The 23,769-nt window shown below is 35.2% G+C and overlaps 1 protein-coding gene across 3 annotated transcripts in view; it reads left to right on the top strand.

The window, feature by feature from the left end:
- The window catches only part of CSMD3 (CUB and Sushi multiple domains 3), a 1,083,470-nt gene that overhangs the window by 428,230 nt on the left and 631,471 nt on the right, over positions 1-23,769 (top strand). For all 3 annotated transcript variants that reach the window (XM_032609830.1, XM_032609829.1, XM_032609828.1), the window contains one exon: positions 4,621-4,745. In XM_032609830.1, the coding sequence (XP_032465721.1) occupies positions 4,621-4,745 (125 nt within the window). The remainder of the gene's footprint in view (positions 1-4,620; positions 4,746-23,769) is intronic.

Genomic DNA, 23,769 nt, shown 5'->3' with positions numbered 1-23,769 from the left:
CCAGAGAATTTCTCTTCGAAGGCCAGAAGGGTTTCATTGCAGGAATTTCACAGGATTGGGGGAAATAGAAACTCCACTTTTGGAAGGTGCGCACAAGGTCCCGTGTACACCAGGACCCAGGGAAATAAACAGTGACTTCATAAGAGACTGGGCCAGACTAGTATTGGAGGGTCCCCTGTGGAGTCAGGGGGCAGCTGTGGCTCACTGTGGGGACAAAGACATGGGCAGCAGCAGTTCTGTTGAATACTCATTGGTGTGAGCCCTCCTGGAGGCCACCATTTCCTCCCCAAGACCTAGCCCCACCCAATAGCTTATAGGCTCCAGTGCTGGGACACCTCAGGCCAAACAACCAACAGGGTGGGAACACAGCGCCACCCATCAGCAGACAGGCTGCTTAAAGTCTTCCTGAACAAGGCCCTGCCCACGAGAAGGACAAGACCTAGCTCCACCCACCAGTGGGCAGGAAGCAGACCCTCCCACCAGAAAGCCAACACAAGCTTCTTAGACAGGCTTATTCACCAGAGGGCAGACAGCAGAGAAAAGAAGAATTACAATCCCGCAGCCTGTGAAATGGAATCTGCAATCACAGAAAGTTAGAAAAAATGAAGTGGCAGAGGAATATGTCCCAGATGAAGGAACAAGTTAAAACCCCAGAAGAAGAGCTAAGTGAATTGGAAATAGGTAATCTACTGGAAAAAGAATTTAGAGTAATGATAGTGAAGATCATCCAAGGTCTCAGAAAAGTATGGAGGCACAGATTGAGAAGATGCAAGAAATGTTAAATAAAGATCTAGAAGAACTAAAGACCAAACAAACAGAGATAAACAATATAATAACTGAATTGAAAGATACACTAGAAGGAATCAATAGAGTAACTGAGGCAGAAGAAAGGATAAGTGAGCTGGGAGACAGAATGGTGGAAATCAATGCCACAGAAAAGAATAAAGAAAAAAATAATCAAAAGAAATGAAGACAGTCTAAGAGACCTCTGGGACAACATTAAATGAACGACATTTGCATTATAGGGGTCCCAGAAGGAAAAGAGAGAAAGGACCTGAGAAAATATTTGAAGAAATAATAGCTGAAAACTTCCTTAACGTGGGAAAGGAAGCAGCCAACCAAGTTCAGGAAGCCCAGAGAATCCCAGGCAGGATAAACCCAAGGAGGAACACACCGAAAAACATAGTCATCAAACTGACAAAGAGAAAGAAAAAATATTAATAAGCAACAAGGGAAAAGCAACAAATGATATACAAGGGAACTCCCATAATGTTGTCAGCTGATTTCTCAGCAGAAACTCTGTAGGCCAAAAGAATGACACAATATATTTAAAGTTATGAAAGGGAAGAACCTACAACCAAGAATACTCTACCCAGCAAGGCTGTAATTCACATTCAACAGAGAAATCAAAAGCTTTACAGATAAGCAAAAACTAAAAGCATTCAGCACGACCAGACCAGCTTTGCAACAAATGCTAAAGGAGCTTCTCTAAGTGCAAAAGAAAAGGCCTGTACTAGAAACAAGAAAATTACAAATGGAATAGCTCACTGGTAAAGACAAACGTAAATTAAAGGTAGGAAATCATCTGCACACAAATGTATCAAAACCAGCAATTGGGAGAAGAGGGGAGCACAAATTCAGGATATTGGAATTGCATTTGAAGTTAAAAGGCCAGCATCTTAAAGCACTATTATTTATGTACAGACTGCTATATCAAAACCTCAGGGTAACTGCAAACCAAAAATCTACAATAGATACACATACAAGAAAGAAAAGAAAATCCAAACACAACAATAAAGTTAGTCATAAAATCACAAGAGAAGAGAACAAAAGAGGAAGGGAAGAAAGAAAAAAGACCTACAAAAACAAATCCAAAACAGTTAAGAAAATGGCAATAGGAATATACATATTGATAATTACTTTAAATGAATTAAATGCTCCAACCAAAAGACATAGCCTGGCTGAATGGATACAAAAACAAGACCTGTATATATGTTTTCTACAAGAGACCCACTTCAGATCTAGGGACACATACAGACTGAACATGAGGGGATGGAAAAAGGTATTTCATGCAATGGAAAGAAAGCTGGAGTAGCAATTCTCATATCAGACAAAATAGACTTTAAAATAAAGACTGTATGAGACAAAGAAGGACACTACATAATGATCAAGGGATCAATCCAAGAAGAAGATATAATAATTGTAAATATATATGCACCCAACATAGGAGCAACCCAACATATAAGGCAAGTACTAACAGCCATAAAAGTAGAAATTGACAGTAACACAATAATAGTGGGGGACTTTAACAACCCACTTTCATCAATGGACAGGTCATTCAGACAGAAAATCAATAAGGAAATACAGGTCTTAAATGACACATTAGACTAGATGGACTTAATTGATATTTATAGGGCATTCCATCCAAAAGAAGCAGAATACACATTCTTCTCAAGTGCACGTGGAACATTCTCCAGGATTGATCACATGCTGGACCATAAAGTGAGCCTTGGTAAATTTAAGAAAACTGAAATCATATCAAGCATCTTTTCCACCACAATCTTATGAAATTAGAAAGCAACTACAGAAAAAAAGAAAAACTATAAAACATCACAAGCACATGGATGCTAAACGATATGCTACTGAACAACCAATGGAACACTGAAGAAATGAAGAGGAAAGCAAAAAATACCTAAAGACAAATGAAAATGAAAGCACAATGATCCAAAACCTATGGAGTTCTAAGAGGGAAGTTTATAGCAATACAGTCTTACCTCAGGAAACAACAAAAACAAATAAACAACCTAACCTCACACTTAAAGCAACTAGAGAAAGAAGAAAAACAAAACCCAAAGTTAGTAGAAGGGAAGAAATCATAAAGATCAAAGCAGAAATAAATGAAATAGAAAGGAAGAAAACAATAGAAAGATTAATGAAACTAAAGGCTGGTTCTTTGAGAATATAAACGAAATTGATAAAGAGCCAGCCTCATCAAGAAAAAAGGGAGGGGACTCAAATCAATAAGATTAGAAATGAAAAGGAAAAGTTAAAATGATACCACAGAAATACAAAGGATCATAAGAGACTACTACAAGCAACTATATGCCAATAAAATTGACAACCTGGAAGAAATGGACAAATTCTTTTTTTTTTTTTTTTTTTTTTTTTTTTTCGGTACGCGGGGCTCTCACTGCTGTGGTCCCTCCCGCTGTGGAGCACAGGCTCCGGACGCCAGCGGCCATGGCTCACGAGCCCAGCCGCTCCTGCGGCATGTGGGATCTTCCCGCACCGGGGCACGAACCCGGGTCCCCTGCATCAGCAGGCGGACTCTCAACCACTGCGCCACCAGGGAAGCCCCTGGACAAATTCTTGAAGAGGTACAATCCCCCAAGACTGAGCAAGGAAGAAATGGAAAGTATGAACAGACTAATCACAAGTACTGAAATTGAAACTGTGATTTAAAAACTCTCAACAAACATAAGTCCAGAACCAGACGGCTTCACAGGCCAATTCTATCAAACATTTAGAGAAGAGTTAACACTTACCCTTCTGAAACTCTTCCAAAAAATTGCAGAAGAAGGAATGCTCCCAAATTGATTCTGAGACCATCATCACCCTGATACCACAGACAAAGATACCACAAAAAAGAAAATTATAGGCCAGTAACACTGATGAACATATACACAAAAAATAATCAACAAAATATTGGGTTGGCCAAAAAGTTCGTTCAGGTTTTTCCATAAGGGTTACAGAAAAACCTGAATGTACTTTTTGGCCAACCCAATGCTAACAGTCTGAATCCAACCATACGTTAAAAGGATCACATTCCACAATTAAGTGGGATTTATCCCAGGGATGCAAGGAATTTTCAGTATCTGCAAATCAGTGTGATATACCACATCAACAAATTGAAGAATAAAAACCATATGATCATCTCAATAGATGCAGAAAACGCTTTTGACAAAATTCAGCACCGATTTATGTTAAAAACTCTTCAGAAAATGGGCATAGAGGGAATATACCTCAACGTAATAAAGGCCATATATGACAAACCCACAGCCAACATGGTCTCAATGGTGAAAAACTGAAAGCATTTCCTCTAAGATCAGGAATAAGAAATCGTGGGTGAATTTTATCTAAAAAACAATCAGCACAGTTTTGCAGCCCTAACTGTATATGTGTGTCTGTGGATGGACATATACGCGTCCAAGTAAATACACATATAAATACCTGCTAGAGAAGTACTATAATGTGGTATGAACCCAAGCACTTGGATTCAAGTCAGAAAGTCCACTTTTTGCTTCACATTTACCACCTACTTAAGATGGGAAATTTAGTCAATTATTTAACCTTGGCTTCTACAACTAATAACAAGATAATTAAACTTGATGAGAGCTTTTTGAAATTCCTACGAATACCTGCATGTTATTGATTTATTGTTTGTGATTTTTATTATATATTTGTATGAGTCATATTTTCATGTTTTGGTTTTTAAAAAGAACAATCTTTTTTGTCACTATGGAACATTTTTGAACTATTGGATATTGCCAGTAGAACCGGAGCCTAACCATTATGTTATATTCTTCTAATACTGTTTTTTAATCCTTTGCTCAATTTTAGCCTTGGATCAACTGTGCAGTTCTCTTGTGATGAAGATTATGTCCTACAGGGTGCTAAGAGCATCACCTGTCAACGGATAGCTGAAGTCTTTGCTGCTTGGAGTGATCACAGGCCTGTATGTAAAGGTAAAGAACAGTCTTTAAAATAAAAATGCTCTCTTAACACATTTTAATAGTTCGAACTTCATTCCACTGAGTATAAATTTCAGTTGAATCTTTGACCTGTAATTCAGGAAACATTTAGCTCATGTATTTAAGAATATTTATTGAAAATCTGTAATATGCAAACCACTGTGTCAGATTCTCAAGGAGTTCCCAATCTAATAATCATATAGCAACAAATTGGAATCTTAAAATATGTAATACAAGGCAGTGGTAACTTTGTTGGCCTTTTTTTAAAATCATGAATTACCATTGATGTGGATATAAATTTTTTAAACCATAATTGCACCTCCACTTGTATGATTTGCCATTTGAATTGCTTATGTGTCCAATAGTAGTGATGTTGGTGGCAGTGGAGGTAGAGCACTTGTTCTATAATTAGTTAATTTAAACTAAGACAAATCAATGAGTGCTCTGGCTTTTCATATTACCAGTAATTGCAGATAAGATTTACTTCCACCACCTTCCTACAAATTAAATATTTTCATATAAATTAAATGAGGCCTCTTCATTCTAAACTTTATTTAGCTATATTTGAAAATGAACACCTCATTCTGGCTTACCGGCTCTTGTTGCTTGTTTGTTGCTGTTGTTGTTGTTATTTTTAATAATGACATCTCTGCATATTTCAGTGTCTTAGTACTCAAAATTCCATTAACTCTTCATCTCCCTCAGGGAATACTTTCACTGAGTTGCCACACTCTGTATAGTCCTCTCAGGCAGATTCTGGTGAATAGAGAAGGGATAGATTTGAAAGCTGTCGTAAAGGGAAAAAGACAAAGTATTTGACAACTAGTTGGATATGGAAGGAGAAAGTGACAAGAAGGAGTCAAAGTTGATATTCAGCTCTATATGAGACTAGAAAAACGTTACCCTGTTAATAAGTATAAAAAAACTGAAAATGGAATTGTATAGGAGATTTCATCATAGGCTTAATTTTTTAGGCACTTACTATGTGTCAGGCAGTGTGCTAACCACTACATATACTTTGACTCATTTAAATCCTCAAAACAAACCAATGGAGGCATTATTATCTCCATTTTAGAAATGAGTATTGTAAGACACAGAGAGATCCAGTCACTCACCCAAGCTCAAATGTCTGTAAAATGACAAAGCCCTTAAGAAAGACTATTCATTGTTTGGGGAGAGAAGCAAGATTTCAGAGCATTAAAGAAGGAATAGAAAATAATAAAATGGAAGCAAATAGATATATTCCACTCACTTGACAATGGCAACCCAGAGTAAGAAGAACAGAGAGCCTAGATTTTTCTCTCAGGTTCAAGTAAAACTTTCATGTCAAAGGTAGATGTTTATTCATTACCTTTCTCATTATCAAGGGCTTACAGAATATGGTACTGATGAACCTAAGTGGCAGGGCAGGAATAAAGATGAAGATGTAGAGAATGGACTTGAGGACACAGTGGGGGAAGGGGAAGCTGGGATGAAGTGAGAGAGTAGCATTGACATATATAAACTACCAAATGTAAAATGGATGGCTAGTGGGAAGCTGCTGCATTGAACAGGGAGATCACCTCGATGTTTTGTGATGACCCTAGAGGGTGGGAGAGAGGCTCAAGAAGGAGGGCATATGGGGATATATGTATACATATAGCTGATTCACTTTGTTGTACAGCAGAAACTAACACAAAATTGTAAAGTAGTTATACTCCAATAAAGATGTTAAAAATATAAAATAAAATTCATAGTCACAATTGAAGAAAAAAAGGTTTACAAAATGCCATATAGTGCAATAGCATTTAAAAAAACCAGTGAAATAGGGATAATGAGAAAATAAGGTAAAACAGTTACATGGTCCTAAACAAAAGCTTATGTACAAGTTGGTAAAAAACTTAAAAAAAATTTTATTGAAATATAGCTGATTTACAATGTTGTGTTACTTTCAGTTGTAAAGTGATTCAGTTATGCATATAAATATATATTATTTTTTACATTATCTTCTATTATTTGTTGTTAACAAGATATTGAGTATAGATCCCTGTTCAATACAGTAGGTCCTTGTTGGTTATCTGTCTTATATATAGTAGTATGTATATTTTAATCCCAAACTCCTAATTTATCTCTCTCTCCCTCTCCTCTTTTGGTAACCCATAAGTTTGCTTTCTATGTCTGTGAGTCTGTTTTGTAAATAAGTTCATTTGTATCCTTTTTTTAGATTCCACATATAAGTGATATCATATATTTGTCTTTGTCTGATTTACTTCACTTAGTATGATAATCTCTAGGTTCATCCATGTTACTGCAAATGGCGTTATTTCATTCGTTTTATGGCTGAGTAATATTCCGTTGTATATCATCTTCTTTATCCATTCATCTGTCGATAGACACTTAAGTTGCTTCCACGTCTTGGCTATTGTAAATAGTGCTGCTCTGAACATTGGGGTTCATGTATCTTTTCAAATTATGTTTTTCTCCTGATATATTCCTAGGAGTGGAATTGCAGGTTCATATGACAACTCTATTTTTAGTTTTTTAAGGAAATGCCATACTGTTCTCCGCAGTGGCTGCACCAGTTTACATCCCCACCAACAGTGTAGGAGGGTTCCTTTTTCCATTCTGACTGGTGTGAGGTGATACCTCATTGTAGTTTTGATTTGCATTTCTCTAATAATTAGTGATGTTGAGCTTCTTTTCATGTGCCTGTTGGCCATCTGTATGTCTTCTTTGGAGAAATGTCTATTTAGTTCTGCCCATTTTTTGATTGGATTGTTTGTTTTTTTGATATTGAGCTGTATGAGCTGTTTGTATATTTTGGAGATTAATCCCTTGTCGGTTGCATCGTTTGCAAATATTTTCTCCCATTCTGTAGGTTGTCTTTTTGTTTTGTTTATGTTTTCCCTTGTTGTGCAAAAGCTTTTAAGTTTTAAGTAAAAAACTTTTAAGAATGGCTTACATGTTAAATATGACAGCTGCCTAACAAATTTAAAAAACATAAGTTTACACAAAAACCATTGTCTATGAAATATAACACAACAAAAGCAAACTTTTTCCTGGCTTTAAGATATGAAATATCTTGCATTGTTTTTTATAAAGTGGACACTGAGTAATAAGTATTGTGGGAGTTACTCTCATCAATGTCCGGGCAATGATAGAACAGTAAACTGTTTAAAGTTGATTTCTTATGATATCCTCCACTCAAGACAAATTATAGATATAAGGGACAAAATTGAAAATCATGGCTTCAAAATGGTGGCATCCACATATCCTGCTTCAGTTTTACATAAATTATATGTGTGCATTTTTTATAGCAAGAGAGAATAGGAAAATAGATGATAGAGTCTAGAAAAGGAGATTAATGTTAATGCAGAAACAAAGTCTCACATAAAAAGAGAAATTGTAGCCAGATCATGGAATTTAAGGTTTACATAAAATGAGATTGAGGCTATAAACCATCTTTTTTCATTCAAGACTCTCATTTCAATAAAAAGAATGAATCATATTTATTATGATTGTAAATTGTTCAAAGGCAAAACTAATGTTATATTATTTTGTTATTTTTCATAAGCCCTGTAGCACAAAGAACAGCTGTGTTGACAAATCTCAAGAAATATTTGTTGAAAATTACTGCATGATTATTTTCTTTGATTCTAAGATAGATGATTGAAATATGTATATGTAAACATATACATATATATAGAGAGAGATATACATATATATTTCATTCAACAGTCATCAGTCATTAGTTGGGAGGTATAAAATTTTAATGTTCAAGATTCATATATTGTTATTATTTTATCTCTGCAGATATTAATCATTTATACACAAATTTATTTGCTCATTGCATGCAGGGCACATGTGTGTATGGTTTATAAAAAAAATTGCTGGTAGAAATTACTGGCTGTGGTGTTGGAAACAGTAACGGAGGGGACATGCTGAAATTGTAATTGAAGTTTTAAAGTGACTATCCATTGTCAGTCTGAACAAAGAATAGTTTTCACGTCTTATGGGTGCTTGGACAGAATAAATACGCTTTTTTCTAGACAGCAGCATAAATAGCAGTATCAGTGAACTGCACCTTTGAGAAGTCATTAATATAGCTGCTCTCTATGTATTGCATGGTTGAGCAATCAAGAAATGGTGATTTTTAAGGGACTGAAAGTTCACACAAACAGCAAATTATGAATTAAAAGAGCAATTCAGAAATTAATATTAATGGATTTTACACAAACTCAGACAATAATTTTTGTTCCCTAAATGGGTTATGTATATGAGATATTTGACAGTTTACCATTACAGATACAATTATTCCTTTGTTGGAAATGCAATAGATAATCCCAAAGCTAGAGCTTATGCAAATAAGCAGATTTATGCACATGAATCATATCTAGAAAGTTTCAGACATTCATGTTGTTCAAAGAAATAGCATTTATTTGAGAATTGATAATTTGTTAACTAGGAAACTTTTAAGAAAGTGAAACTTGATAAATTGGACAAAAAGTTTTTTGACTAATTTTCAGTCAGTATTTATTTAGCCCCAAGAAACGAATGTTTTTGTCTGTTAGGGCACAATGGCATGAGCCATTCATGGGAGTAATGGAATAGGTGATTAAGGCAAGATTAGAAAAGAAGGCCAGAGACTTCCCTGGCGGTCCAGTGGTTAAGACTTTGCCTTCCAGTGCAAGGGGTGTGGGTTCAATCCCTGGTTGGGGGAGCTAAGATCCCACATGTCTGGTGGCTGAAAAACCAAAACATAAAACGGAAGCAATATTGTAACAAATTCAATAAAGACTTTGAAAATAGTACACATCAAAAAAAAAAAAAAAAAAAACAATCTTAGAAAAGAAGGCCAAAGGAAAGCAAGCAAAACTATTGGAAAGTGGGGTCATCATCAGTCATCCAGTTATTTGTTTATTCACTTACTAACATACTGATTAACTTATTTTGGATTCCACAAGCATTAATGAAGGTTAGTAGGTATGCTAGATTAAACACTACATGAGATCCATAGTATGTAATGTTCTTTTATTATTTTGTATTGATTTACAAGGTATAAATAGAAAACTAGGTAATACATAGTAGACTGTTTTGTTTACAAGAGAGGTACAATCCTCTGCAAAATTCAGATGAGGAAGATTATTTCCATGTTTGGAGATGGTCAGGCACTGAGATGGAGGAAGTAACATGCAGGCAGAACTTGGAGATTATTTTCTATTTCAACAGAGGAACTTTCAGCCCCACCCCCTGACCTCTGAGGAAAAAAGAGGGACTGAAGATTAAATCAATTATCTATAGCCAGTGATTTAGTTAATCATGCATATGTAGTGAAGCCTCCATAAAACCCCAAAAGGATAGGGTTCAGAGAACTTCTGAGTTGGTGAACACTTGTAGATTTGAGGATAATAGTGTGCCTGGAGAGGGTATGACAAGTTCCAAGCCCTCTCCCCATGCCTTGCCTTGTGCATTTCTTCTGTCTAGCTGTTCCTGAGTTATATCTTTTTATAATAAATTAGTAATCTAGTAAGTAAAATGTTTCTCTGAGTTCTGTGAGCTGCTCTAGCAAATTAATCCCCAAAAGGGGATGGTCTTTGGAATCTCTGATTTATAGCCAATCAGAAGTACAAGTAACAAACATGGTCTTGCGACTGGCATCTGAAGTTCAAGGAGAAGGTTGTGGGAACCTCCAGTTTGTAACCGATTGGTCAGTAGCATAAACAACAACCTGGCTTGAGATTGACATCTAAAGTGGAGGGGGACGGGGGTTGGGGGCAGTCCTATAGACTGAATCCTAACCTGTGGAATCTGATGCTACCTCCAGGTAGGTAGATAGTGTCAGAATTGAGTTGACTTGTAGGACACCAGCCTGGTGTCGAACACCAAGAATTGCTTGGTGTTGTGGGGGAAGCTCCAGCCCCCCGCCAAGACACGTTGGAATTGGGTCCAGGAATCTATTTAGTTATGTCATTCCTCCTTTGAAGTGTCTCTGGGAGTACTGCTAAACCGCCACTACCACTGTCACCATTCTGTAGTTCCAGTACTGCATCTGTCTCATTTCTTTTCATTTGGACTACAGTTTATCATACATATTGCTAACATTCTACTCCCATCAAAATCTCACTTTTATTATACCTGAAGAATGTTCAAAGGCCCCATGTTGTTTCTTAATTTCATACTGTAAACCAGTGGAATGAAATAGACAAGAATATGAATTCAGGTATCAGACTATGCCAGTTTAAATTCCTGATCTTCTACTCAAGTAATCTGCCGTCTTTATAATTATCAGATTTCTTATCTGTAAAAGGAGTGTTATTATATATCAGTGCCTACTTCACAGGGAGTTAAGGATTTGTATGAGGATGGAATGAGGTAATCCATATAAAAGCACTTAGTATATGGGCTGAAACACAAGCATTTATACGGATAGAGGTGCTGCTAGTTGTGGTGCTGCTGCTAATAATTGTTAACTCATCTGATTGCCAAAATCATTCGTGACTTATCTCCACCCAGTTGTTTCTTTAACTCTTACCAAACGTATATACCAGCATCTCAGTACTGAACAGAATCACAGCCCTGATTTTTATATACGTCTGATTTATCCTAAATGAAAACATACCTATTAACCATATTCTGCCCACTTTTCAAAGTCTTATTCAACTTTCGTCTCCTCGAAAAATTCTTTTCTATTTCAATGATCCTTTACCCCCACTTCTTTAACATTATTTCACATTTGCTGTCTTTACCACACAATCTAGCATTTAAATCTGTTCTTTTTGATAGTGGTTCCTAATCATTTCATGGGTAGTAGACTTGCCCCTTCAACCAAAACCACCTCAGAAAGAACAAAATAATCAACACGTGTAAAATGCTTGAATTCTCAATAGATCTATTTTGCCTGTTGCCAAGAAGACAGTTACCAATGTGGTCTGTTTATATATTGCCTTTAATTAAATAGAAGGATCATAATGAAGCTCAACTCTTTTCTTCATATACAAAGTAAAAAATGAGTATACAGTTTATATGATAGATAATTGCTGGCCAAACTAAGAGCTGTGACCCTCATTAAACAGTATTTATTTATTCTTATAGTTTTCAAAGTTCTTTTTACAGATATTGTAAGTTCCTACTCATATTTTATTCTTCTTCACAATGTTTAGCCCAGTGACCATTATGCCCATATTATTGTGCACATAATAGTTGCTAAATAAACATTTTGAATAAATATTGTAGGGAGATTTAATTAATTAAAATAAACAGTTTAAGAAGATAGTAGTGTGCTGACTGTAATCAGAGGAAGTTGCCCTGGTAGAAGACTTCCTGTTGTGCAAAGGCAATTAGGAAATTTTGCTCAAGAGCAAACCAGAAAGAGCCTGCTGGAATTTATCAACCAGAAACACATATAGCAGGTGTTTTCCTGTAGTTGTTATTGATGCCTTCTTACTTTCATGGAATAATGTTACAGATGAGATGATGCATAATAAGGATGATATTAGCAATTAATAGAGTGACATATGGTGAAGAAGATAGACAGATGGTCTAAATACAGATATTTATCATACATTCCTTTGTCTTGATGGTCATTTTTTTTCTAAAAAACAGTACTTTGGCATTTATTATATAATTTTGATAAGCAAATACATTTTACTGGACTCTAACAATGAGCATATTTGAATGATAAAATTACATTTCATGTTATTTGATGGATATGAATAGTGAGGCATTTATGTGTATCATTTAAAATTTAAAACTACCTAAACAATTAGAAAGTTTGCATTTCTATGGTGTCCTTCCAACAATTGTTCAGAAATACATTCCACACATTTTGCCTATCTCAAAAATTATTAGAAAAATATGCAAATAGTTAGCAAATAAAAAATTCCATTTAGGCATATGGGGGTATGTCTCCGCAGATATATGTGAGAACCTTCTATTTCTATTCTACTTGAATTCATCCAATGCATCCAAATCCTTTTTAACTCTAGAAAGTACCACATGTGATGATTCTAATAATAGCAAGCAAATATTGAATATTTAATATGAATCAGGTGCTACACTAATATTTCTCTCTGTACTAGCTCCTTTATCCTCATACTAATCTGTTATGATGGTGGTAAATTTAATTCCCACTTGATTGATGAGAAAACAGATGAGTCTCAGAGAGGTTTAGAGTGCTTAACCTTACAGCTAAAAAGTAGAAGGACTGAATTTCAAACCCCAGTTTTCCTCACTTCAGAGCCTGTGTTATTTATCACTATGTAATGCAGTGCTGTGGTGCTATCTAGATCTATAAATCTGGCTAAAAGCCATGCTCACGCAAAACAAATCTCTCACTGTTGAGGCTATCATATTTAAAAGCATTGTCACACTTGGAGATGTCATGATCTCTTGGAACTTAAAAACGTAGGTAAAATCTTTTGAAATCATGTTTCTTTTTTTTTTTTTAATCGCTCCCAATTTTGGAGACCCTATCTCATTTTTTTTCCTGTTTTTTTTAAGTTTTCAGACTTGGCTTGAAATGTAATGTATCCAGTACTGGAGGTCTTCCGTATTTGGTTTTATCAAGTTATAACAAAGTGCTTTTGTAACACATTTCTGTTCTTTTTAACACTGTTATCATCTTTAAAGGAACAGTTTTAAGGGCCTGGTCTTTCACCTGTATTGAAAGGATATAGAGATTCTCTCTCTGTATGTTACTCCATAAAGCCACCTCTACAGTGCAGAGGAATAGGGAGCAAGAAGTGCTCTCTGTTTTTTTGTTTTGTTTTGTTTGTTTGTTCTTTTCACTTAAGGCAACTAAACTAATTGTAAGAACATCACAGTCTTTAAAATTGTTCTATTATAGATATATAACCATATTGTCTCAAAGTCACAGTTAGCAATATTGCAGATGGCAAGGTGCTAAAATACCATACATCCTACCTTAGTAGATGTGTAAAATATAGAAGAAGCATTGGGTAGAAATCAGAGAAACTGGGTTTGACTCTCTATTCCACCACTTCCTAACCATGTGACCTGGGGAAATTTAGTTAATTTATTGAAGCCAATGAAGGGTTCTCAATGATGGCTATACTTTAGAGTCACATGGGAACTTTAAAACAAATATGATTTCCTGCACCTACTCCTAGAGATTTTAATTTAATTGCTTTAGTGTGGAGATTGTGCTTAAATCAGAACTCTGAAGTTGAAACCTAAGTACCAGTATTTTCAAAGGGTTACCAGATAAGTCTAATGTACAACCAAGGTTGACAATCAATGACTTAATCTAGTCTAGTCTAAACTTTAATTTCTTCATCTGGAAAATGGGGATAATGATATCTACTCCCACAGGTTGTTGTGAGAACTTGCTGATACAAGCATGTAATTCCTGGTACATAGTTAAGAACATTAGCTGATACAAGTAGTAGTAGTAGTGTCATTATTATTAATTCCTTGCCTATGGCTGTACATAGATTTGGTTCACTCATTCATTTATTCAACAAACATTTGCTATGAATCTGCTATTTGCAAGCCATTCTGGACTCTGAAGAGAATGGTTAATAAAGCAACCAAAGTTCTTATTCTTGTAGAACTCATATTCTAGGGCAGGAGACCCATAATAACAAATACAGATATAGAGAATAATTGCAGGACAGATACTATGAAGAAAAACTGAGAGAATTATAGCCTATTGTTTTGCATGCAATGGTCAGTGAAGTCCTCTCTGAGTTGCTGTTTAAGAAGTGTCCTGAATTGAGGGAGAAAAAATATATGTCATTTGAGGAAACAGTAGCCCAAGCAGTGCAAACAACAAGTACAAAAGTGCTGACGTTAGGTTATTGGTATTTCCATAATGCACTTTCTCATAATATATAAATTAAGTTTTCAGTGTCTACTTGGTAAAAGAACAAAAAAACTTTTTTTTCTATAGAGTGACACTAAAATTATTCATTCTTTTGATGTCGCAATAAAATCATTATCAGCAAGGCATAATCACCCCTATTTTACAGAATGAGAAAATGAAACTAATTAACATTCAGTGTCTTATTAGGATCCCATCATCTTCTCTAGAGTTATCGAAATATGCAGTACTGAAGTAATAAAACCGCCTTTTCTATGTCCGTAACAGTAATTATATTTTTACCTATCAGCAAATATTTGAAAACATTCCTAGCCTGTGACTATACTCACTCAACTACACCAAGATAAAATAATATATTCAAATGAGTCATGGTAAAGGAGGGGGATACTTAATAATATAAATACTATAAAATTAATGGGAAACATATATACAGAGAAATGGATTTCAAATATTAATAATTGACAAGAGGAAATAAAAATGCATATACTGGGCTTCCCTGGTGGCGCAGTGGTTGAGAGTCTGCCTGCCGATGCAGGGGACACGGGTTCGTGCCCCGTTCCGGGAAGATCCCACATGCCGCGGAGCGGCTGGGCCCGTGAGCCATGGCTGCTGAGCCTGCGCATCCGGAGCCTGTGCTCTGCAATGGGAGAGGCCACAACAGTGAGAGGCCCGCGAACCCAAAAAAAAAAAAAAAAAAAAAATGCATATACTATCAATTCATATTTAATAAACATCTGAAGTACTACAGGGATAAAGATCATAAGACTTTTGGAGTGTACATAACCTCGTCTCCCCACATTTCCCCAAAGCAGTAACACACACACACACATACATGTGAGCAATGGCTCACCTTAATTTAGGAAGTTCGGGTAGCCTTTTGGTTAAGAGGACGGACTTTGGTATCAGATGGAAATAGATTTGATTTCCCACTCCACCCGCCATCTATAGGACCACAGACAAATTATAAGCTTCCTGATGGGTAAAACAGCAATAATTAAACCCATTTCATATAGTTGTGCATACATCAATTTTGAGGCATAGCAGAATTTTAGTAGTCTTGAAGCCCTATTTACTTTGACTGGATGCACTTAGTCCTTTTAGTTTTTGCTTCAGTTGGAAAGAGAACAGAACCATGCTAAACAGAGTACACTCAGCCTAAATTGAACCTGATACCTGGAAAAGGAGAATCTTCTCTGTATAAGCTTCATAGCATTTGAATAATGGCCACACTGCTAGAGATATCACCAAGAAACATCATCCTGTTATAGTATTCCTTCTCTCAGATGATAAAATCTAGTGAGATTGTATATCACTAGATATAAAATGTGGTAAGGAATGTTTCCCATCAATATCTTAATTAATTGATGGGTGGCTTTGTGTGAAGGAGGCTCTGTGGCAGAAGGAAGTGCTTCTCAAGCTTCAATATTCAGAGTAATCACTTGAGGAGCTTAATAAAGGCAGACTGTGACTCAATAGGTCTGGCCTAGAGCCTGCAACCTGCGTTCCAAACAGGCTTCTAGGTGATGTTGATGCTGCTGCTCTGCAGATCACACCTTGAGTAGAAAGAGTAAAGGATGGACTATTGGATCGGAAGTTAGAAGTCCAAGGAGGTCTCTTGTGTGGTTTTGGAACGAAGTTCCCTGAGGTAAAAATGGGAAAATCATACTTTTCCTGTTCTCCTTTTTGGAATATTGTGGATGTTAAAGGCCATGATATATGTATATGTAAATGTATACACACACATGCATACATGCATATATATGTGTGTGTGCTCTTAACAGCAATAATTTAAATTAAATGACTCTTCTTATAAATAATAAGATAATATAGCATCCTTAGTTCTTGGAAATCCTCAGCAACAATGCATTAACTGAGTGCTTCTTTTATACTATATCTTTTCTAACTCCTTCTTTCCACCGCCCTCCTCCCAAAATAAGCATACCTATTAAATAAGACATTAGATGGGAAAACAAGGTATATAACTCAGGTATTACCTTTCAGCAAATACTTATTGAGCATCTGTGAAGATCACATAATAATGAAACTGAATTTTTCATTCTTTATTATATGCTTTTTTAAAAAATGGAAAACAACAAAAGTTTGAAGAGGATGTAGATTTCAAAAAGTTAATGTGTAGAAATTCCAGGTATTTGAGGAAATCGGGTACCATCTTGATTTCAGAAGCCTCCTGCAGTATTGTGGGTTTAATCCTGAGTATCCTACAATGTGAAATCATTTAACGAAAAAGAATTTAACTTGACATTTTTTCTGGCATCGTGATGAAACTATGTCTATTACAGAGTGGAGAAAAAAGTAACATTACCTCATGTTTCTAAAATAGCTTTTCTTATTGCAAGTTTTTTTTTTTTACTCTCTGTGCCAGAGACTTGTAGCAAAGAGATCATCACCTCTAAAAATCATTGAAAGAACTGTCATCTATCTTAGATAATGGCAACTTAAACACATGGTAAAATGCTATTGTCACGATGCATTTTTTTTCTTTTTGATGGGAAGAATGTCATTGATGTTTTATTTCTCGCATGAACTTTAATGGGAAATAAATCATTAGTGACAAAACTGTAGTATACTTCTATGACACTAAAAATTGTGCATTTATAAATCGACAGTTGCTTTTTTTGTGTGTTTTTAAAAACTATACTCATTTCACATATATTATACACTTATAAATACATCCTGAAGACAACTTTCTTCTCCGTTTTCTCAGCAGTGATGATCTGGTGGCGTGTCATGGCATATCAGAAGATAGCAGTCTTACATGGGAAACACTCGAGGCCATTTTTAAGGATTTCGGTTCTGAGGACCTGTCTTTAAATATATCCTCTTACAAGACTCTCTAGAGGTGGGAAGTGAGGGGGTAGAGTCAGTAAGATCGCAGCTCACTTGGATATTTTAGTTTAAATTACTTTTTTAAAAAGGAGTTGATAGAGACTTTATAATTAATACTTTAGATATACGTCTTTTTTTCTTTTGAGGAATTTCAAGGTTTTTTTCACAGGACCAACATAACCAACACACAAGTTATGTTCACCTGCTCATAAGTCAGTCTGAAGATTTCCTGGGCAAACATTGACTCATTGAAGATTCAAGTTAAATGAGAGAAGACAAAAGGCATTCATTTTCATAGGTGCTGCCTGGGAATGCTTGGGTGGATTGAGATATAGAAATTGACAAACACTGGGCAGGTCTGTGTGAGTCACCTCATTTGAGAAAGCCCAAACTGCCTCTTTTCATTTCCCTTGGTGTTTCTCAAGCATACCAGCCAGATCTCTCTGTCTTTAATGATTTGGAAGTATGCCAGCTCATCTCTATTCTGGACTTGGCTGCTGAAGGGAGCATAGAGGCTCAGCTCCATCTGAATCCAAAGGAAGTGAATGGCACAGCTGAATATCAGCAGGGTAATGATGGGATCTCATTGCTTTCTGTAAATCTATCATTTGGGACAGAAATAGAGCAGGGGATTTTCCTGGCATTTAAATTATAAGAATTAGAAGGAAAATGTGAAAAATGTAGGGACACAGAGAGGAAAGTTTTGGAGAGAAACCCAGAGGCATTTAACCTTCTCTTTTCCCATTAGACAATACAATAATGCCAACTAGATATATGCTTTCAGTTTTAAAACAAGCCATTTCCTAAACGACATGACTTTCTAAAAATAGTCAGTAAAATTAATTTTTGTTAATTGGTTGTCTTAATATTATGATTTTAATGAGGGAGGAAATGTGGCCAAAACCTCTGTACACTCTATAAATCCTTTTTATCTCTTATTCCAGTTACTGCCTTGGTGACACTTAAAATTCGTGCAGGTGAACATGATCAGGCCTCTCCTTCTGCATCTTACTTCCTAATCTGTGGCCTCTCTGACACATGGGTCGGGAAGTCTGTGAACTAGCTTGACCTTTACACAGATGCTTCCAGAAACTGTAGAGAAGCTAATGCTTTATGAGTCAGTCTTGACCTGGAAGGAATATGCGATCAAATGAATAAGTGCATCCCTCTTTCTTCTCCAGTTTCCTCTGCTGTTGTGAGAGGCGTTTTACAAGTTTTATCAGAAGTTTCAAATACCAGTTATTCATATTGGTAGCCTAATAGTATGTCCTTGTCTTGGCTTCTTATTTCTGTCCTGTTTCTCGTTTCTGCTCCCTGGGACCATATTACCAGTTAAACCTCTCACACATGCCTCATACTAAGCCCTTGTGTGAGGCATAGTTTCTGGAAAACATTCTAAAATGTAATTTTGTGGGCCCCCTTTTGGCACTTTCAGCCTATATCAGATAGTCCCAATCAATCCCTACTTGACCTTTGGCTTGAGGGGTCATATAATTAGATTATCATACTTGAGCAATATTCAGAAATTTATATCTCTAGAGAATAACCTAACAGGAAACTCAAGGATAGCAAACACCTCTGTTTCATTCCTCCCTGGCTCTGTGTATGACCCCAATTCCAAAGGGAATACTGATTATTTCTCTAGCCCTCATGGGCACTGTTTATGCTAATCTCTAGGGAATGGTGAAATGACTGATATGTTTCTAGTAAATAGACATTGAGGTCAATTCCTTCACAAGATTCATAGTTTTGTTTTTATTTGGTTTGGCTTGGCTTCAGTTTTATGTTTTTATTCTTGTTGTTTTGTTTGGTTTGGAGTTTTTCTGTTTTATGGTTGTATATGCACAGAGGGGGAAATAGTAGTTGCTGAGATAATTTACTGTAACTTAAAATAGAGGTGAAAATGTCACAGAGCTTCCCACCCAGGAGTGCATTATGAACACATTTTTCACTGACGAACAGGATTGTATTACCAGGTAGAACAGTAACTGTTTGAATTGATTTATGAAGTAAATAAATGTGATTTTATTACTGCTGTTTTCTTTTTTGGTGATGGTCTGCATGCTGTAGGAAATTCATGACAATCCTGAGTTCTTGGCTATTTTTCTACATAAAGAATTTTATCAGTTTATTAGGTAATCAATTGTCCATCCTTTGCAAGCCTCATGATCTTTAAAATTTTATTAAATGCACTATCCATACCATAAACATAATACGCTGAAAATGTGGAAAGAATTACGCATTGCATATTTATAAGCTTTAGTCTTCAAGGATCAAGAGATTAAAAAAGTGTGTCTAAGTATTGGTATAAATAGCATATATATATGAATAAGAAATATTTTCATGTATTCAAACATGAAAAAATGACATATTATAAATGTGCATAAGTAATGGTATAATAGTGTTTCTATTAAAATATGTTCATGTGTGCAAATAAAAAGAGCTACAGTGGCTGATCTGAATATATTTTCTCAATAGTATTCTATTATAATTTTACCTTAAAAATAAACCAAAATTGGCAAAGTTACAACTAGTATTTATAGCATACTAGAAAAGAAATTAGACTTTGGCATCTAGCTGCTGTGATTCAAATAAATTTGGGTGAGTAATTTAAATTATCTAATCTCACCTACATTCTTTGTAAAATTCAAATAGTAATAATAATAGAGTAACTAACACTAATACAGAGCTTACTGTATGTTAGAAAACCTTTAAGTATCTCAATTCTTTTAATCCTCTCAACAAACCTATGAGATACTATATTATTGTTTCCCTCTTAAAAATGAGGAAAATGAGGCACAGAGAGATTCAATGATTCACTGTAACCAAATTGATAGTAAACAATAGAGTCAGAATTTGAATCCATGTCATCAGGCTCTGAGTCCACTTTCTGAGCTATAGTTCTCAAAAGTAATATTTATCTCATAGTTGCTGTAGTTTGTTTTAAATTATTAAATGCTATAAAAGAGGTAAAGTTCCTCATATAGTATGTGGTATGTAATAAATCCTCATGACAGGGTTTTTGTTACTGATGTTTGCCATCATCTGTGGGGATTAACACAATGGATTTACACTATGATATTGAAGAGTTGAGCCCATTTCCCAGGATAGGAATTGCTTGAAAGTCAAAGATTCTGCAACACAGAGGGATGGGGACGTATCTTGAGCTAAGAACCAATCCATCCATCTTTAAACTTCAAAAATCTGCTCCTTCTCCTTTTGGGAGAAAAAGAAAACAACCAGGAAAGGAATTCAAATGTGGTTACAGCCAGAACTAAAACAACTACACAGTTTAAGGCAAGAAATGTTGGATATATATTTTGGGTAGAGCACTAAAAGGGTAAATACAATTTGCACATATGCAAATATATTGTCAAACTCAATATTTTTTACTAAGCAATTTGGTTGCAGAGCCAAATTTTTATAGTTTTTGTATCAAATTTTGCAGTTACTCTTTTTTTTTGGGGGGGCTGGTATCTTCTTTTTTCCAAATTTATTGAGAAATAATTAACAAATATAATTGTATATATTTAAAGTAGTGTCATGATTTGATATACATGTGGAATGATTATTAAGATCAAAATAATTAACACATCCATTAATTCACATAATTAACTCGTGTTGGGGGGGTGAGAATGCTTAAGATTTACTCTCGGTGACTTTTTTTAAATTAATTGTTTTGGTTTTAATTGTTAATTTTTTAATTTAAATATAGTTGATGTACAATATTATGTTAGTTTCAGGTATACTACATAATGGTGTAACATTTGCATTTATTATGAAATGATCATAATTATAATTCTAGTAACCATCTGTTCCAATACAAAGTTGTTACAATATTATTGACTATATCCCTTATGCTATATATTATATCCTTGTGACTAATTTATTATATAACTGGAAGTTTATATCACTTAATTCTCTTCACCTATTTCACTCTCTTCCCTAACCCCTTCCCTTCTAGTGACCTCTCGATTCTCCTGTGTATCTATATCTGTTTTCATTTTGTTTTGTTTGTTTTATTTTTAGATTTCACAAATAAGTGAGATGCTGTGGTATTTGTCTTTCTCTGTCTGACTTATTTCACAAAGCATAACAGCGTTCAGATCCAGACATGTTTCAAATGGCAATATTTCATTTTTTATGGCTGAGTAATATTCCAATGTATATCTACATACCACATTTTCTTTATCCATTCATCTATCAATGGGCACTTAGGTTACTTTTATATCTTGCAATTGTAAGCAATGTTACAGTGAATGTTGGAGTCCACATATCTTTTGGTTCTTTTTTGGTGTTTTCGTTTTCTTCAGGAAACTTCTCAGAGGTGAAATTGCTGGATTATATGGCGATACTGTTTTTAATATTTTGAGAAACATTCATATTGAATTCCATAATGGCTGCACCAATTTACAATCCCACAAACAGTGCACATAGGTCTCGTTTTCTCAACATCCTTGTCAATGCTTGTTATTTGCTATCTTTTAGATGATAAGCATTCTGAGAGGTGTGAGGAGTTATCACCTTGTTGTTTTGTTATGCACTTCCCTAATGACCAGTGATGTTTGAGCATCTTCATGCATCTGTTGGCCATCTCTATGTCTTCTTCGAAAAATGTCTATAAAGATCCTCTGGGCATTTCTTTTTCAATTGAAGTATAGTTGATTTACAATATTATATGTTAGTTTCAGGTGTACAGCATAGTGATTCAGTATTTTTGTAGATTACACTCCATGATAGGTTATTACAATATAATGGGTATACTTCCCTGTGCTTTACAGTATGTCCTCACTGCTTATCTATTTTATATATAGTAGTTTGTATCTGTTAATCCCATACCCCTAATTAGTTCCTCCTCCCTTCCCTCCCCTCTTTGGTAACCACAAGTTTTTTTTATATATCTGTGGGTCTGTTTCTGTTTTGCATATACATTCAGCTGTATTATTTTTTAGATTCCACATACAATTGATATTGTTTGGTGTTTATCTTTCTCTGTCTGACTTATTTCACTAAGCATAATATCCTCTAGGTCCATTCATGATGCTGCACATCACAGTATTTCACTCATTTTATGGCTGAGTAACATTTCATTGTGTGTGTATGTGTGCATTTCTTTTTAATGCAGTCATCTGTTGATGGGCACTTGGGTTACTTCCATGTCTTGGCTGTTGTAAATAGTGCTGTTATAAACATTGGGTTGCATGTATTATTTTGAATTAGTGTTTTTTGTTTTTTCTGAATATATACCCAAGAGTGGGATTGCTGGATCCACTTGTGGTAGTTCTATTTGAGAAATCTCCATACTGTTTTCCATAGTGGCTGCACTAATTTATATTACCACCAACAGTGTACAAGGGTTCCCTTTTCTCCACATCCTCACCAACATTTGTTATTTGCATGTTAGCCATCTGTATATCTTCTTTGGAGAAGTATCTGTTCAGGTCTTCTGCCCATTTTTTTGATTGAGTTGTTTGGTTTTGATATTGAGTTATATGAGCTATTTGTATATTTTGTATATTAACCCCTTGTTGGTTACATCATTTGCAAATATTTTCTTCTATTCTGTAGGTTTTCTTTTCATTTTGTCAGTGGTTTCCTTTGTTGTGCAAAAGTATTTAAGTTTAATTAGGTCCCATTTGTTTACTTTTGCTTTTTTTTATTTTGCCTTAGGAGACATATCCACGAAATAATGCTATGATTTGTGTCAAAGAGTGTTCCACCTTGTTCTCTTCTATGAGTTTTATGGTTTCAGGTGTTACATTTGGGTGTTTAAAACATTTTGAGTTTATTTTTGTATATGGTGTGAGGGAATGTTCTAATCTCATTGTTTAACATGTGGCTGTCCAGTCTTCCCAGTACCACTTGTTGAAGAGACTGTCTTTCTCCATTGTATATTCTTGCCTCCTTTGTCACAGATTAAGTTACTATAGGTGTATGGGTTTATTTCTGGCCTCTGTACATTTTTTTAATCAGATTGTCTGATTTTTTAATGTTGAGTTGTATGAGTTCTTTATATATTTTTAATATTAACATCTTATCAGATATATAATCTGAAAATATTTTCTCTCATTCAGTAGGTTGTCATCTTCTTCTGTTGGTAGTTTCCTTTGCTGTGCAAAAGTTTTTTAGTTGATGTAGTCCCATTTGTTTATTTTTCGCTTTCGTCTCCCTTGCCTAAGGGGACATATCCAAACAGATATCGCTAAAGACTGTTGTTAAAGAGCTTACTGCCTATGTTTTCTTCTCAGATTTTCTCTGGTCTTACATTGAAGTCTTTAATCCATTTTGAATTTGTTTTTTGATATGGTGTGAGAAAGTAGTCTGGTTTGATTCTTTTGCATGTAGCTGTCC

The sequence above is a fragment of the Phocoena sinus genome, chromosome 17, assembly GCF_008692025.1.
Source record: "Phocoena sinus isolate mPhoSin1 chromosome 17, mPhoSin1.pri, whole genome shotgun sequence".
Classification (NCBI taxonomy): Eukaryota; Metazoa; Chordata; class Mammalia; order Artiodactyla; family Phocoenidae; genus Phocoena; species Phocoena sinus.
The sequence above is the reverse complement of the archived record's forward strand: the minus strand, read 5'-3'. Positions and strand labels throughout refer to the sequence as shown.